This window comes from Schistocerca gregaria, chromosome 1, assembly GCF_023897955.1.
Source record: "Schistocerca gregaria isolate iqSchGreg1 chromosome 1, iqSchGreg1.2, whole genome shotgun sequence".
Taxonomy (NCBI): Eukaryota; Metazoa; Arthropoda; class Insecta; order Orthoptera; family Acrididae; genus Schistocerca; species Schistocerca gregaria.
Genome location: NC_064920.1, coordinates 791,366,033 through 791,382,577, shown reverse-complemented (window position 1 = coordinate 791,382,577; position 16,545 = coordinate 791,366,033). Strand labels below are relative to the sequence as shown.

Sequence of the window (16,545 nt, the reverse complement as noted above, 5' to 3'; positions counted from 1 at the left end):
CGTTAAAAAAGGCTTGTGCCAGATGGGTTCCCAGGATGTTGACAGTGGCTCACAAATAAATGGACAACACTGAAACACCCGCCTTACGGTCCTGACCTGGCTCCATGTGACTATCATCTCTTTGGGAAACTGAAAGACTCTCTTCATGGAACAAGGTTTGAAGATGATGACTCCCTTGTGCACGCTGCCAAACAGTGGCTCCAACAGGTTGGTCCAGAATTTTACCGTGCAGGTATACAGGCGTTGGTTCCAAGATAGCGTAAGGCACTTGAGAGGGGTGGAAATTATGCAGAGACAAGAAAATATTGTTCCTAACGGACACAGTGTAGAAGTTTCAAACATGTAGAATAAAAGATGGATTTTACAAAAATTTTGGAGTGACTCTCGTACTTAAAGTATGTTATTAACAAAAAACGTGCTCCACCATTTGCCTAATGGTTCGAGTATCGATCGATACATAATCCTTTTTTATTTCTTTTACTTTTGTACAACAATTGTAAGATATAGGAAACTATTCTTCTAGGTGTTCTAAATTTGATGTTTCTTCTGCATGTGAACGAAGTTTCGAACAGTTTACATAGACCGCACGGCCATAGTGAACCATCAATATGGCGTCGAAAGACGCACTCGTTACATGCAGCGTACTATAACGGGTTGCAGGAAAAGAAACTGTGTTGAACATCATCAAACATTTGTGTTGGTAATGAAACAGTTGAGAGAGCGCTGTTGGACAATGGGAAAGCGAGTTAAACGGGGCCGGAATGCAGAAGCAGAGCTCCAAATTTGGCTATGTTCGGGACGTCATGTCACAGCCACTAGTGCCAACATGGCGAAGCACGCGGATGCCACTATTCGTGCAGAGCGTCGCATACATATCGACAGTTGTTGTTACTGCTTTTGGTGAGTTTTGGAACTGCGTGTGCAATGATTGAGACTCTTGGGTATCCAAAGCTGAGCTCGAAATGGTTTCCACGAATGCTCACTACAAGTTTCAAAGTAAATCCTGTCATTTGAACTGTTGGAGCACTTTGAAGTCAACGGAGAGGTGTTAGAGTTGGCTAAACCTCGGTGGGTCACTTTCAGCCTCAAACAAAAAACCAATCGCTTTAGTGGCACCACTACCACAACAAAAAGAGAAGAAATTCAAGGTATCTCCCTTTTCTGACAAAGTCATGATCACAGTCTTTTGAGGTAGTGACGAAGTTATACTCGTGGGTGTGTCGTTAAAATCGTTAACCATTACTTGAGTGGCATATGTCAAGCCTCTGGACAAAGAGCGTTTCCGACGATTTCGGTGTAACAGCAGTCCAAAACAAATCTTACTTTAATACGACAGCGCACGCCTAAACTCGTGTTCGCCCGGCAACGCATGGTCAAAGTGGGTTTAACGTTGTTGCCTAATCCAACTTGTAGTACAGCATGGTGACCGAGTACTTCCATCTACTTGTGCCACTTCAGGATTTTCTGTTTAGGACACGACATACTTCGAGTATGATAGAGCGTTAGGAACAGGAGACACGAGCTTTTACCAAAAAAAATGTTCAAATGTGTGTAAAATCTTATGGGACTTAACTGCTAAGGTCATCAGTCCATAAGCTTACACACTACTTGACCTAAATTATCCTAATGACAAACACACATACCCATGCCCGAGGGAGGACTCGAACCTCCGCCGGAACCAGCCGCAAAGTCCATGACTGGAGAGTCTTAGACCGCTCGACGAAGGCGAGATTTTACCGCCGCGAATACATGCTCTTACACAACACTGGTGTAAGGGCACAGAACGCGATGGCGATTATGTACTAAATCAGTACATGTAACAGAAATGTTGACTAACATCGTCACCAAAATCTACCTCTTCTGAATAAATAAATTCTGAGAAAAAATTGTGGTGTGTTATTTATTTAACGATCCTTCTATTCGTTAATCAAACATTTACGCGAATGTGTTCATTCCTTTACACTGGTAACCAAGTGCTAATTTACAAAACTGCACTCACCTTCAAATGCAGAGATATGCAAATAGAATAGGGCGCTGCGGTCGGCAAAGCCTATACAAAACAAATGTCTAGCGCAGTTGTTAGATCGATTACTTCAGCTACAATGGCAGTTTATCAAGATTTAAGTCAGTCTGAACGCAGTGTTGTGGTCGGTACATGAGCGATGGGACACAGCATCTCCGACGTAGTGATGAAGTAGGGATTTATCAGTGCGACCATTTCATGAGTATACCGTGAATATTAGGAAACCGGTAAAACATCAAATCTACATGAACAGGACCAACGACGACTGAAGAGAATCATTCAACGTGACGTAAGTGCAACTCTTCTGCAAATTTCTGCAGATTTCAGTGCCGCGCCATCAATAACTATCAGCGTGGGCACCATTCAACGAAACATAATCGATATGGGCTTTCGGAGTCGAAGATCCACTCGCATACCCTTGATGACTGCACGACACAAAGCTTTACGTCTCGCTTGGGCCCGTCAGCACCAACATTGGACTGTTGATGACTGGAAACATGTTACCTGGTCGAACGAGTCTCGTTTCAAATTGTATCGAGCGCATGGAAGTGTACGGGTATGGAGATAACGTCATGAATCCATAGATCCTGCATGTCAGCAGGGGACTGCCGAACTGGAGGAGGCTCTGTAATGGTGTGGGGTTTGTGCAGTTGGAGTGAAATGGGACTTCAGACACCTGTAGATACGACTCTGCCAGGTGGCACGTAAGTAAGCATCCTGTCTGATCACGTGCATCCATTCATGTCCATTGTGCATTATGACGGACTTGGGCAATTCCAGCAGGACAATGCGAGACCCAACACGTCCAGAATTGCCACAGAGGGGCTCCAGGAACACTCTCCTGAGTTTAAACACTTCCGCTGGCCACCAAACTCCCCGACATGAACATTATTGGGCTTATCTGGGATGCCTTGCAACGTGCTGTTCAGAACAGATCTCCACCCCCTTGTACTCTTACGTATTTATGGACAGCCCTGCAGGCTTCATGGTGTCAGTACCCTCCAGCACTACTTCAGACATTAGTCGAGTCCATGCCGCGTCGTGTTGTGGCACTGTCGCGTGCTTGCGGTGGCCCCAGACGATATAAGGCAGATATAACAGTTCCTTTGGCTCTTCAGAGTACAAGACTGAGAAAGGAATATTTCTAGCCTAGAGCGTTGCCACATCGCTCATATAAATGATTTTCTATGTTTTGTTATCTTTTCAATTACACACATTATTTTAACTGATAGAATGTGAGAAGGTAACTGGTTCGCATTTAATTTAAAACCAACGCGTCATGGTGCCATTCAAACCTAACACAACAACAGATTTCTGTATAACGAGCAATTGGAGGCCACAGATTTCTTACATAAAAACATTTATTAAACATTATCTGAAAAATCGTTGGATATTTGTTAATGGAATTCAGAAAGACACTGTATAAAATGGAAATACTGAATTAGTTAAATATAGACTGTAACAAGTCATTTAAATGACGGTTATTCCAGTATTCTCAAAAAGAAGAACTTACGTTAGTATTCTCAACCCCCACATTCGGCAAATGAGATACTCAGCAGTTAAAGTCGTGTCTGAGTAAATACAGGGCGTTAGTGATATAAGTGCAAATATTTTTATTGGAAACTGAGTATAGTGTACTGAACAACATTATGTTAGTATTTACTTCTATTGCAACCTAATAAATGTAGCTATTAGAAGTAATATAAAGGGGATTAAAAATAGCGTCCAATGAAATAAAACACATAGCTTGGTCCATTTTCTCCACAGAGATCTTCGTGCAGTCTTGCCAGGGCAAAACTTTTGTGTGGCAGGCTCGATAACGCGAAACAAACGTGACGTGCAAGTGACGAAATAGTCAACTTATATAAAAAGAATCGGCGGGAAACTTTCATCTGTAGGAGTTAACTCCTAGATAATAACGTTACTCTTGTATGCGTTCGTACTGTAATTCCCTAATATTGGACCGTGTTTGGTACAGGAGTCAAATGAAAATCTTAAAAACGTAATAAACACACAATTTCCCGCGCCATTATTTTGTAAGTTGCCAGCACAATTAACACTGTTTTAAAGAGTATCCAATAGGTAGCAGCATGTTTAGATTGCCAGTTACCATGGCTATCTTGCATGCAACAATCACCAAAATCAGTGTTCTCTCATACGTTTGCTGAGCAGCGAAAGTACAAAATGTGCTGAAATACATTGGCGAATAAACGTCGAGTGTGGTGATGGATGTTGATTACCGCTGCCAGTGCACGAGTGAAGTAGAAGACATAGAAATCGCGTGACTTTGTAGTAGATGCTTCTCGCCCAGGTCAGGCACACCGTATTGTGATACAAAACTCTACTGCAATCATGATGTGCCATAACGGATGAAGGGGAAGAAAATCCGGAATCAGTCACGGCTCAGAAAATCACATTACTCATGAGGTGCTTAGGTTTCGCAAAGTATCTGTAAGTTGGCGCCACCGGCATCTTACTCCGGAACTAAAACAGCAACCTGTGAAGAACTTTTGCTGCTTCCTTTCAGGAATCTTTACGGAAGGTAAAATCTGGGCCTACTACCATCAACACGAAACCAAGAAAAGGCATTTCTTAGAAGCAAAATACAAGAGTTCAGGGCGGCAATGAAGGTAATGCTGCTAACCGTCTTCTGGGATAAAGGAGGCGTTATCATGGAACACTAAACGCCTATGGGAAACACAACCAGCAGTGCATCGTATTCCGTTTGGCTAAAAATCATTTTAAACCTGCCATCATACCTTTAGATATGACTGCAGATGCCGTTTTGCAACATGACAATGCTTGACAGCTTAATGCGCGTGCAACAATAGCAGCCAGTAATGACCTTCAGTATGTGTCTGTTTGTTTCTAATTCAAACAAATTCGCAGTTTTATTCTTATACTGTTGAAATTCTGCACGCTTTACCTTCAAGACAAGAGGAAGATCACTGTCTACATAAGATTTCGTAATCTAACTTGAAACATTACCAAACATTACCAAATACCTCTAAAATTTCTTGGCCGATTTACTTCAGATTTCTACATACAGGTGAAACAATGGAGAAAATCTATGAAAAATTGAATGCCTAAAGAACGACATATAGCGCGGTAAACTGACTGTAATTCCAACTGCAAGAATAAATTACAGCGGCAATACCCGTCTTCGACATAGTACTATCACACGACAGTATATCGCAGGACGTGGGAAAACTCGAGAATTTGAAAAGAACATGATTGAAAACTCTTATTTATTGAGTAGTTACGTTTCTTATATATGACATATACCCTAGAAGATATTGTAGTCCGTGTTCCACAGCGCCATACAAACGCCAAAACAAGCTGTAGGTATAGTACCAACGAAAGTCATTAGATCGCAGGCCGATCAAAAAATCGAACAGAACCCGAAATTTCCCGAACTATGGCGTAAACTGCTAGATTAATTCGAATCGTGCTCGAACACAGCCCTGCTTGCAACGGTGAAAACTGAGCTGATAAAATAGAAGGCGAATTCTCCAAAAACTCAGTGAGATTCTTATCGCAAAATGTAACAACAAATGGCACAAATAATTATTTTTTCATACAGGTGAAGACGTATTCATTCGTTGCATTCAGCTGACTCCCAGCGATTCAAAGATGTCCTTCGCTTTAAAGTGACTGAGTTTCCAATGCGGCTTGCATGGCAAAGGGCCAGTCACTTTAGTGGCAGGTATTAAATATCCCAGGCAACGATGAACACTGCAACTAGTATGGGATACTGAGATGACCAAGTGATTACCAAACGTTTGCACCACTCAAAGAGACGACAGAAGGGAAGAAACATCGATCCTATAAAGACGTGCACCAAGCGATGCACGGCTGTCTATGCACACGACCAAAACGTGAAGCACGTTTCATTCGACCTCCAGCGGGGATCACAACATGAAGTAGGTTCCATTCGACCTCCTGCGGGGATCTAAGACAAGCTAGCACGGAGAGCATGGACGGGGACTGCGGATCAGCGGTGGTATGTGGGAATGTGAGTCGTTGCTTCAAAATGTTCAAATGTGTGTAAAATCTTATGGGACTTAACTGCTAAAGTCATCAGTCCCTAAGGTTACACACTACTTAACCTAAATTATCCTCAGGACAAACACACACACCCATGCCCGAGGGAGGACTCGAATCTCCGCCGGGACCAGCCGCACAGTCCAGAACTGTAGCGCCCCCCCCCCCCCCCCCCCCCCCCTAGACCGCTCGGCTAATCCAGCGCGGCAGTGAGTCATTGGTGACCGTGCCCAGGTAGTTGCGCATTTTGCGACAAACACTGTGTCCGGATGGTGCAGTGATAAACGCAACTACCTAGTAAACGGGAGCCCTCTGGTTCGACTTCCGGTCGGACACATATTTCCATTCGTCGGCGCTGATTCTGCACAAAAATCCGACGCAGCAGATATAATTAGTTCCTTCCTTTTTCTTTCCTTTCTCCCCCCTCAACTACATAAAATCTGAAGATATTCGAAGAACGAAACCAATCATAGCACAATAAACGTATAATTACACAGCTGAGGTGATTTTCATCACTCAGTAAACTCCATAACTTGTCAATGTCGTGGTCGTAGGTAACTAGCAGCAATGGAGATCTGTGAAGAAAGATTGCATCGACGCTTAATTCAAGCAGTCACCACCGCACGCATCTCATCTACACTGAGGGGACAAAAGTTGGTTCAAATGGCTCTTAGCACTATGGGACTTAACTACTGTGGTCATCACTCCCCTAGAACTTAGAACTACTTAAACCTAACTAACCTAAGGAGATCACACACATCCATGCCCGAGGCAGGATTCGAACCTGCGACCGTAACAGTCGCGCGGTTTCGGACTGCGCGCCTAGAACCGCTAGACCACCGCGGCCGACTGACAAAAGCGATAGCGATGTACACAGGTGCAGATGGTAGTATCGTAGGCATAAGGTATAAAAGTCAGCGCATTGGTGAAGCTGTCATTTGTACTCGGGTGATTCATATGAAAAGGTTTCCGGCGTGATTATACAAGCACGACGGGAATTAATAGACTTTGAACGCGTAAATGCAGTTGGAGCTAGAGGCATTGAACGTTTCATTTCGTAAATCACTAGTAAATTCAACATTCCGAGATCCACAGTGTCAAGAGTGTGCAGAGAATACCAAATTTCGGGCATCACATCTCGCCACGGACAACGCAGTGGCCAACGGTTTTCACGTAACGACCAAGAGCAACAATCTTTTCGTAGCGTTGCCAGTACCAACATCCAAGCAACACTGCGTGAAATAACCGCAGAAATCAATGTGGGACGTCCGGTGAACGTATACGTTAGGATATTGTGGTGAAGTTGGGCGTTAATGGGTAATGGCAGCAGACGAACGACACGAGTGCCTTCGCTAACAGCACGACGTCGGCTTCAGCGCCTCTCTTGGACTCGTGACCATATCGGCTGGACCCTAGTCGACCTTGGTCTGGCAGGATGAGTGCCGACTTTAGTTGGTAAGAGCCGATGTTACGATTCGAACGTGGCGCAGACCCCACAAAGCCATGAACCCAAGTTGTCAACAAGACTCTTTGCAAGCTAGTGCTGGCTCCATAATGGTGCGGGCCGTGTTTGTATGGAATGTACTGGGTCCTATGGTCCAGCTGAACCGATCACTGACTGGAAATAATTATGTTCGGCTACTTAGGGACTATTTTCAGCCATTAATGGTCTACATGTTCACATACAACAATGAAATTTTTATGGATGACAGTGCGCTATGTCATTGACCCACAATTGTTCGCTGTTTTTTTAGAGAACATTGCGGGTAATCCGAGCGAATGATTTGACTTGCCAGGGGGCATAACCTGAATCTTACCAAACATTTATGGGACGTAATCTAGAGGTCAGTTAGTGTACAAAATCCCCCACCGGCAACACTTACGCAATTATGGACGAGGCAGCATGGCTCAATATACGCATCTGCTGGAGTTCCAATGACTTGTGGAGTCCATGCCACGTCGAGTTAATGAACTACGCCCAGTAAAAGGAAGTCCCACACGACTTTAGGGAGCTGTTGGTTGGAGTGCTGAGATCGCAGTTACTAATAGTCTGCGTAAACCAGTTTTGTTGGCCACTGATGCAGCGTATATATGGGTCTTGATAACACCTTCAGCAGCAACTAAGGCCTAATCGCACTGAAACGCCGAAACTGGTAGCTACACAATTAATAAGATCATAAGGAAGGCTGTAGGCGTTTAGTTTTCTTACAATAGTGAACAGCCGTGGTCTCTAAGACCTCCAGTCAAAAGGATGAGCATACAAAAATTCGCTATTAGTAGATAGGTCTATTGATATTTTGGAAAATATCGGGTCTCCGGTATACCGATATTTAAAAATGTCGTTATAGGTGGTCGATACATCGAAAAATATAATCGATACATTGATACGTAGAAAGAAAAGATAATGAGGTACCGGCCTATAAAAATACCTGCTGCAGATTATAAATATACTGCCGGTTTTAGAGTTGTATGTTTAAGTACCGATTTATGATAGATATTCTGTGCATCAACAGGCTAGCAGCCTGCTTATCTCCATTAGAACAAGAATTGACAGGAAAACGATGCACGTTCACGCTTGGCGATAACCACTTTGTTAACAGTCGTAGCCGCATGTAAGTGGCACAAGAAAAGTTGTCCGATGTGTCCGTCATTCGATTTCGTCACATATCGAATTTGTCTGGAACACTTCATGTTAACTTCCCTGTTATTTCATTTCTTCAAACGCCAGCAGCCTATCAGTTGCAGTGTCAAAACTACGTGGTGAAGTTAAACGTTGCAGTTTCTGCTGGTAGCGCCGAGCGCCGATTACTTCAGCGTTTCCCCTCACACGTCTCCACGCTTCGCAATGACCAATCTTGTCATTTAAATTTTTGTTCACCATTTTAGTAACTGTTTTTGAGGAGTGGCGATGTGCAGAAATAGCACATTAGTTGCTTACAAATTGTTTCTTTTCTTTTTTAATGCAACTGGTGTGCTATTTCTTCACATCGGAAGTAATTCTATCCACACAGCCCCCCCCCCCCCCCCCCAATGCAATCGGACTTCTTCTTTGTGCCTCCTGTAGTTACTTCACACAGTCAAAGTGAAAAGTGAAAGACTGGGCGTGATGAAAGCTCAAAAACTAGTAACACTCCTTCCACATTGAAAGTATAATTATGTTTTCCTACTATTTCAAAAGCACAATTTCAAATATTGAGTTAACCCTGTGGGCTGTTATATAAAAGATTGAGAATGAAGCAAAATTTACTGGAGTTCTAACATTTATTTTTTCAAAGGAAAAAACCAATCACAGATTGTGCTAAACAAGTTATTGATTGAATACCATAAACAACTAATAGTTGGTTTAAGAGTACAATGGACAAGCATCCTGGGTGGCAGAAATGAGCCAAGTACGCTGGCCCCAAAATATGGATAAGAACTAGCGCTCCGTCTTCAGGCCACAAGTGGCCCATCGGGACCATACGACCGCCGTATCATCCTCAACTGAGGATGGGCATAGGAGGAGCGTGTGGTCAGCATACGGCTCTCCCAGTCGTTACGATGGTTTTCTGTAACCGGAGCCGCTACTATTCGGTCGAGTAGCTCCTCAATTGGCATCACAAGGCTGAATGCACCCTGAAAAATGGCAACAGCGCATGGCGGCCCAGATGGTCACCCATCCAAGTGCCGGCCAAAAATGTGGATAACGCAATCTGAAATGATCTGATGCTGAGCAGCCTTTGATTGATTAAATCTACTGTGGTTTCACTACATAGTTTCAGAGTAGAACAAGTGGCGATTAACATCTGTATGCCCTGACAGTGCCGGAGCAGCAGTACGTTACCCTGTTTGCTTCATGCAGAGATGTAACTTGCAGCTAGCGAGATGGGTAAGGCGGATGTGAGACGTGAGGCGGCATCTGTGGATCAATTGCAGCCATGAAAGAAATGAAATGATCTCACGGCCTTGCGATCAGGCAGATGGACCGAAATTTACTCTCTACCAGAGCCCTGAAGTCATGGTAGATTTCAGTGTGTGACACACCCATTTGCTGGTCATACCGAGGATCAATTTGGTTCACTTATATGACAGAATCCACAAGGATACCAAATGTCAAGACTGGCAAACCAAAAACGAATAAATGTGCCCCCGACGAACGAGTAGTCCGAGAAGTCACACTGTCGGTACAGTAACTACTCGCAAGTGAAGTGAGTCTCAGGACCGGTCCCAAGCACCAACCACACATGCCAAAGCTTCGATCAGAAGTCTCTTACCAGACCAAAGTCCAGCACAGGAGTGCCTTGCACCTCCGCAGAAAAGAAAATCCATTTTTCCACAAAGTGCACAAACGACAGACACCACCTTTGCGCCGTCTTGAGCCAGTCATAGGGCTCTAGAGGCGCTAAATCTCTCCTCCCACACAACAGCACAAACTGTTATCAAACCAGTGCAAGAGTTAAGAAACTTGGGTCTCTGTAAAAAAAGGAACCGCCAATTACTGGCTTTTTTAAGTTTTTGCACAGGGGAAGATGTTTTTTTTATCTAAATCACCTGTGCTTGAAGATTGTTCGTCCTAGCGATGAGGTTTAATAAAGGTGTAAGTTTCTCAGACGCCAAAGTTTCTTATACAACATAGGCTGCCAATGGTAGTGGGCCACAGGCGTATTTGTAGTATCGACAAACACGAAAACTTGTGAATTTTTATTACGCGTGGCTCTGCACACAGTTACCAGTCTATGACTCCACTGTGTAGATGCGTTCCCTCAGTCTGTCGCCCCCAGCCCAGGCTTCTGCTGGCGCCAATGCAGGTATCACGACATTGTTCTGCTGGAGACCTGCCTTGATGACAGGCTGCTCTTGTCTGTCCTGTATGGCTGTGAGCTGTCCGGCAAGATTTACTCAGGGATGGGCTCGCCACCAAATGCTTCCAACTCCCAACATGCCATTTCTATGAGGTAAGAACCATAAAAATAGCTCATGCTTTTAGCGTCCTACCAGGCTCTGTCAACATGTGCTCAGATCGTTAACTTTCTAGCGTCTCGCTCAGATGTGTCAGGTTGTAATAAAATCTTTAATAATTTTCCTTATACAGAAAATATATGAGAGAGTAACTTGTCCTCTTCGAATATTACCCAAACTTCCAAACAAATAATGCAAAATAAGAATATCTTCATTCAATATTGTCATTTCGATATTGTTATATCGATATACAACCGAAAAATTGAGTAGATATACATCAATACTTTTTGTTAAAAATTCTGATACATCGATTTTTTATCAACAGCCCATTAGGAAGTGTATTATAACTTGTGTCACCTCAGTGTATTTCAAGAAGAGTACCTACAGTACAGTAGCGCGGTCAAAAGGTGTTCGAATGCGAGTCGTTACAAATATAACCGCAATGTCATTTTAAGCCGAGAACTGCCTCGCTCGGTAACTAGTGAAGACGTTGCGGTCGGCGGCGTCCGGCCAGAGGCTGTGTAGCCTGGAGTGCTGAATGGCCGCACGTGTTGTCACTTGTTGGCCCAGCGTGGAGGTAAACACTGTACGCGGCACGCTGGAGGCGAGGTGCGGTGCGCGCGGCCAGCGCCGGCGGCCGCCCTCGCGTGTCTGATGCGGGGGCAGGCCTCGCCGGAAGTGTCACCATGGCAACGCCAACACATCGATTCGGAGGGAGCGGCGCAGCTCGGCTCGCTAGCTGGCGCGGTCTGCCCGCGGCCGCAGCCGCCGCCGTCACCCGCTCCCCCTGGCTGGCCCGTCGCGAGGCCCTCTGCTGTCGCTCTGTCACCTCCAGCACCTAGCCCGTGTTCTGCACCAGATGTGCTCAGGACTAGGTATCTGCATCTAGGCAGTATAGTTTTGGTGCAGAGCACTCACTCTCTAAAATCATATTGTCTGATATATTATTGGAGACAACTATTTCTGCCACTATTCCCTTTTGTCTATGCTTACCTTTTTCTCGAAAGAAGTGCGTTACAATTTTTGTCTGGTGGAGTGCATCTCATTTAATCTTGAAGGGCCACATATTTTATGGTACATGGTTGAAACTCGTAGAAAGGAAGTACCTGTAAACTTGAAAATTTTATATGGAATATATTGGCGAGAAATTTTTTTTGGCTTGTTTAGAATTCTAAATAAACTTTTTTTTCCCGATTTCAAGGATAAAATGCATTATTTTCAAGCAGAAACTATTCTTCTATTTTACAAACGCTTTTACTTGGTTAGTCAGGACATGAACGACCCATTTTTGCGGTCTTCAGAAGTACTTGGAATTAAAAAAGGTATAATCGATTGACGAAGTTTTACAAGAACGGATCATAGGTACAGTCTCTCAAATCTTCTTCTGGATTATGTGAGCTTCCATTTTGTTTTCTTCTTAAGATCAGACATCAGTGCAAAATTTCACTCGTAGTCCTCCTCTGTATATACCGCTAACAGTAAAGCTGCTTAGTCAATAAATGCTTTATGGATTTACATTTTTGTTAAAATATTTTCTGTATGGATGTTTCAACGTCATATCACATTGATTTAAGTTCGTAGGCTTTCACGAGCAGTGTCATTTTAAATAATATAATATTTCGTATTGCGTCGCGTCACATTAAACTACTAAAACAGCTAAACTGCTGACTTTTAGACCGATTTCTGTGAATAACCCTGAACAGGACAGCAGCAAGTCGATCGAAACATCGGCCTTTTACCTGTTTTAGTAGTTTACAATGACGCGGTCCAGTACCCGTTTCTCTATACAGTATTTTATAGTCATTTCTCCGTGTCCCTGTTTTCAGCTGTCTTCTCTTACGTCGATTGAGAGTGACATGTAGTCGTTTTCTAACTCCTCTCTGTCTTCGTGTTTATAGGTTTGACGTGGGCGCGTATGACCCCCAGTTGTTTTTTTGCGCTCTAAAACAAAACTAACAAACAAATAATATCGTCAGTGCCCTAAAAATGAATTGATGAAAGTACTCGAATATACTTATTATTTTGTCTAACGCACTTTGTGTATGACCCAGCTACATCTACTGAACAATCTAATAAGATATGCAAACTTTCAGAGAGAATCTTTCTTCAATGCGGTATCTCATATGACAAGACAGCTACAAAGAGTGACTCTACAAGATTTGGTCAAGTTCACGGGTGACATAGCTGTTAACAAAACTGACTTCTACAGTACTGGATTTCAAATCCCTATGCACGTAAAAAAATTGCTCGGTTGGTTACTTCTACAATGTCTGTATGGTTACATCGCCATCCTATACCGAAAGCGACACAGCTCAGTCTCTAATAACCTTAATCCATCGTTGACTCGTTAAGATCTTATAGAATACTTGATGTCTAGATAAATAGCGTTTGAGCTGAATCGTTGAACAGTTTCTCAACAGATTCGTTGTTTGCAAACTACCAACGCTGTATCATTTGTACCGACAACAAGGGCAGTATTAATTTCAGTAAATTGTAATACCAGCGTTTAATTGCCTATATTTCTATATGCAGATTCATTTTTTCTTATTGTTAGTATTAAACTTATGATGTTCTATCACAGGGTTACCTTTAAGAGGTAAAATCCATCTTTGTCCACTACATACAATAGAGTACCATGGGATACTTGTGCCCAAATCTCAGTTTTCTTACAAATACAGGTATTAGTATTCTTGATCTTAAAGTTATTTAACAGTTAATAAAAAGCTCTCAGGTCTGTGGATTTAAAATATCCTTCCTAACGTGAAGAAGAAGAAGCAGAAGAAGAAGGAAATGCCGGCCGCGGTGGTCTAGCGGTTCTAGGCGCTCAGTCCGGAACCGAGCGACTGCTACGGAAGCAGGTTCGAATCCTGCCTCGGGCATGGATGTGTGTGATATCCTTAGGTTACTTAGCTTTAAGTAGTTCTAAGTTCTAGGGGACTGATGACCTCAGCAGTTAAGTCCCATAGTGCTCAGAGCCATTTGAAGAAGGAAATATAACCGTGCGACACCTCATACAAGGATAAGCATTGGCAGAAATCAAAATAGAAAAACCAAGAGGAGAAGAAAACTGCTGCATAAGGCGATGTCACGACCTATCATCGTTTTTGTGCTACTGCTTGCAGGACCGACCGAGATGACGTAGTGGTTACCACGTTGGGCGTCTAAATGTTGGTTTTCTGTGGTTTCCCTGAATCACTCCAGGCCAATGCTGGGTTGGTTCATTTAAAAAGAGCACGGTCCATTTCCCCATCCTATTCTTCCGTAATTCCAGCTTGCGCTGCGTGCCTAATGACCGCACTGTAGCTGAGTGGTGGAACTAACAGTGGCTATGTATGGAAATCATTTCTTCTTTGCGCTTTTTCTCTTTATTTGTTCGACGTTTCTCTTAAGGCAGTACATATTTTCGAGGAACAATAGTATTTTTAAAAATATTGTATTTGGCTTGTACAAGTCTAGTCTTCATAGTCTTCAAAGTAATCCCTTTTTCTATTTATTTTTCTATTTCACTTACCCACACAGCTCACGAAAATTTCTTTTGAGGTGCTCGAAACCAATACTCATAACTAACTCCAACAATGGCCACACGGCATCACTTCACCATTGATTTTAATTACGTAAGCAAGAAACGTCACATGGAGCAGTTTGGATGTATAAGATGACTTAGGAAAGACAACCTTCTGACGGTTGCTAACACCCGTGACCAACGTAGGTTATGATATCTGTAAAGTTGCTTCTAAAATGTAACGTGTCCAAAAATGTTTTCACCAGATTCACTCAAAATTTCGTTTCTCGTTATTACTTCGAAGAATCAGGGATAGTAAAAGTCGCCACCATCACTGTATCATCTTTTACTACATCGTCCGCCCGATAGCTGAGTGGTGATCCGAAATATCGAACATATTAAGCAAATTGCCTTGATTGATCCCCCACCCAGTGGGGGTGTCCCGGGTAGGAGAGTGTAATTATTGTCTGTAAGTACCAGAACAAGAAAGGACCAGGGCAGTGGAGGGGATCCACCACCACACGTGAAGACGTACCCGGCACCATCGCGAGGTATAACGGGATTAGCGAGGTAAGCGCCCAAGGAGAGGAACGTGGTCCGTTATTGTTTTGTACTGACAGAAGCAGAATATTTTTTTACTATTATGTGAAAAAGTCCAATTATTTATGTTTCCCAGAAATATTTCAATTTAAAAAGGTCATCGTCTTAAATGAAAAATGATAGAAGCAGTTTATATCCGTTATTGTTACGCCATTATGTAAAAAAAATCCACTTATTTACGTTTCCCAGAAAAATTTTATTTTATAAAGGTCATCGTCTTATTAAAAAAAAGTAGTTGGCGTGATGGATTGGCGTCTCAGGTGCCTGGGTTCGATTCTCGGCTGGGTCGGGGATTTTTCCCCGCTCATGGATTGGAGTGTCGTGTTGTCTTAATCATCATTTCATCTCCACCCGGCGTGCAGGTCGCCCAATGTGACGTCGAATGTAATAAGACCTGCACCAAGGCGGCCGGACCTGCCCCGTAAGGAGCCTCCCGGCCAATGACGCCAAACGCTCATTTCCATTTCCTACTACATAAACCATAGTTCGGAAACTAACGAGGTACGAACAATGCAGTTGCTGCAGAACGTGTGATGTACGCAGTGCTCCAAGCAATATAATTTTGCGCTTGTAGAGCCCTTATCACTGAATGACTGGAAGTTGTAAGGGAAGTGAGAACGAAGCGCCTTCTGCAGTGGTCCCTCAGCGTTCTCCGTTGGCAGAGACAGCGGCGCGCTGACCGTTGAGTCAGCTTGAGCTGCTGTTTGCCCACGGGAGGGCGCTCTCGCCTCTCGCCGCCGTTATGAGAGAAGTGGCGCTGCGGCAATATTCGCGGCGCGGCGCCGCGCCGGAACCAGCAGCCAGAGATTGCGTCACCTCTGTAAACAGCGGCCCGATATGCCGCCGACAACAGGCGCCTCGCCTCGCTCGGCCTCGCCTCACGGCCCGGAATGAGCAGAAATTTCCAGCTCTGTGCCACTGCTCCGTCTCCTCCGGCAGCTCTGCAATATGAGGAGAGCACGCTCCGCCCGCCACCGTCAGTTCAGGTCGTAGTTGCTGCGATGTAAAGGCTCTCTTCTACACACAGCACGAGGAGGACAGGCTCCCCGCATTCCTTTGTTCTGCAGGTCTAACTGCCGCATAAAACGAATAACTTTATGACGTCTTTCTTTTTGCACCGAGAGACGACACGAACAGTGGGTGGGCCCACATGTTGCCAAGGTTGTTTCGAGTACACTGTAAAAGTTTCAGTGAGATGTACTTACACATCCTCCATACATTCCCAGCCTCTCTTATACGATTTCCATATTTTCAGAGCCCTGAGAAAAAGACGATCGTCGGCGCCAATTTTCTTTCGGACGAAGAGGTGCGCAACTGGATATAATTGTGGCTCTGTAGGCAACCGCAAACATCTTCCTATTAAGGCATTCAGCATCTTCTCACACAGTTGGATATATACACTGAAGAGGCAAAGATACTGGTACACCTGCCTAACATC

The 16,545-nt window shown here is 43.9% G+C and overlaps 1 protein-coding gene across 1 annotated transcript in view; it reads left to right on the top strand.

Annotated features, from left to right (window-relative positions):
* Window positions 1–16,059, top strand: part of LOC126273928 (keratinocyte proline-rich protein-like) — a 37,027-nt gene extending 20,968 nt beyond the window's left edge. Inside the window, exons 3-4 of the mRNA XM_049977070.1 lie at window positions 11,576–11,880; window positions 15,825–16,059. Of these exons, the coding sequence (XP_049833027.1) occupies window positions 11,576–11,880; window positions 15,825–16,059 (540 nt within the window). The remainder of the gene's footprint in view (window positions 1–11,575; window positions 11,881–15,824) is intronic.
* Window positions 16,060–16,545: the final 486 nt, after the last annotated feature.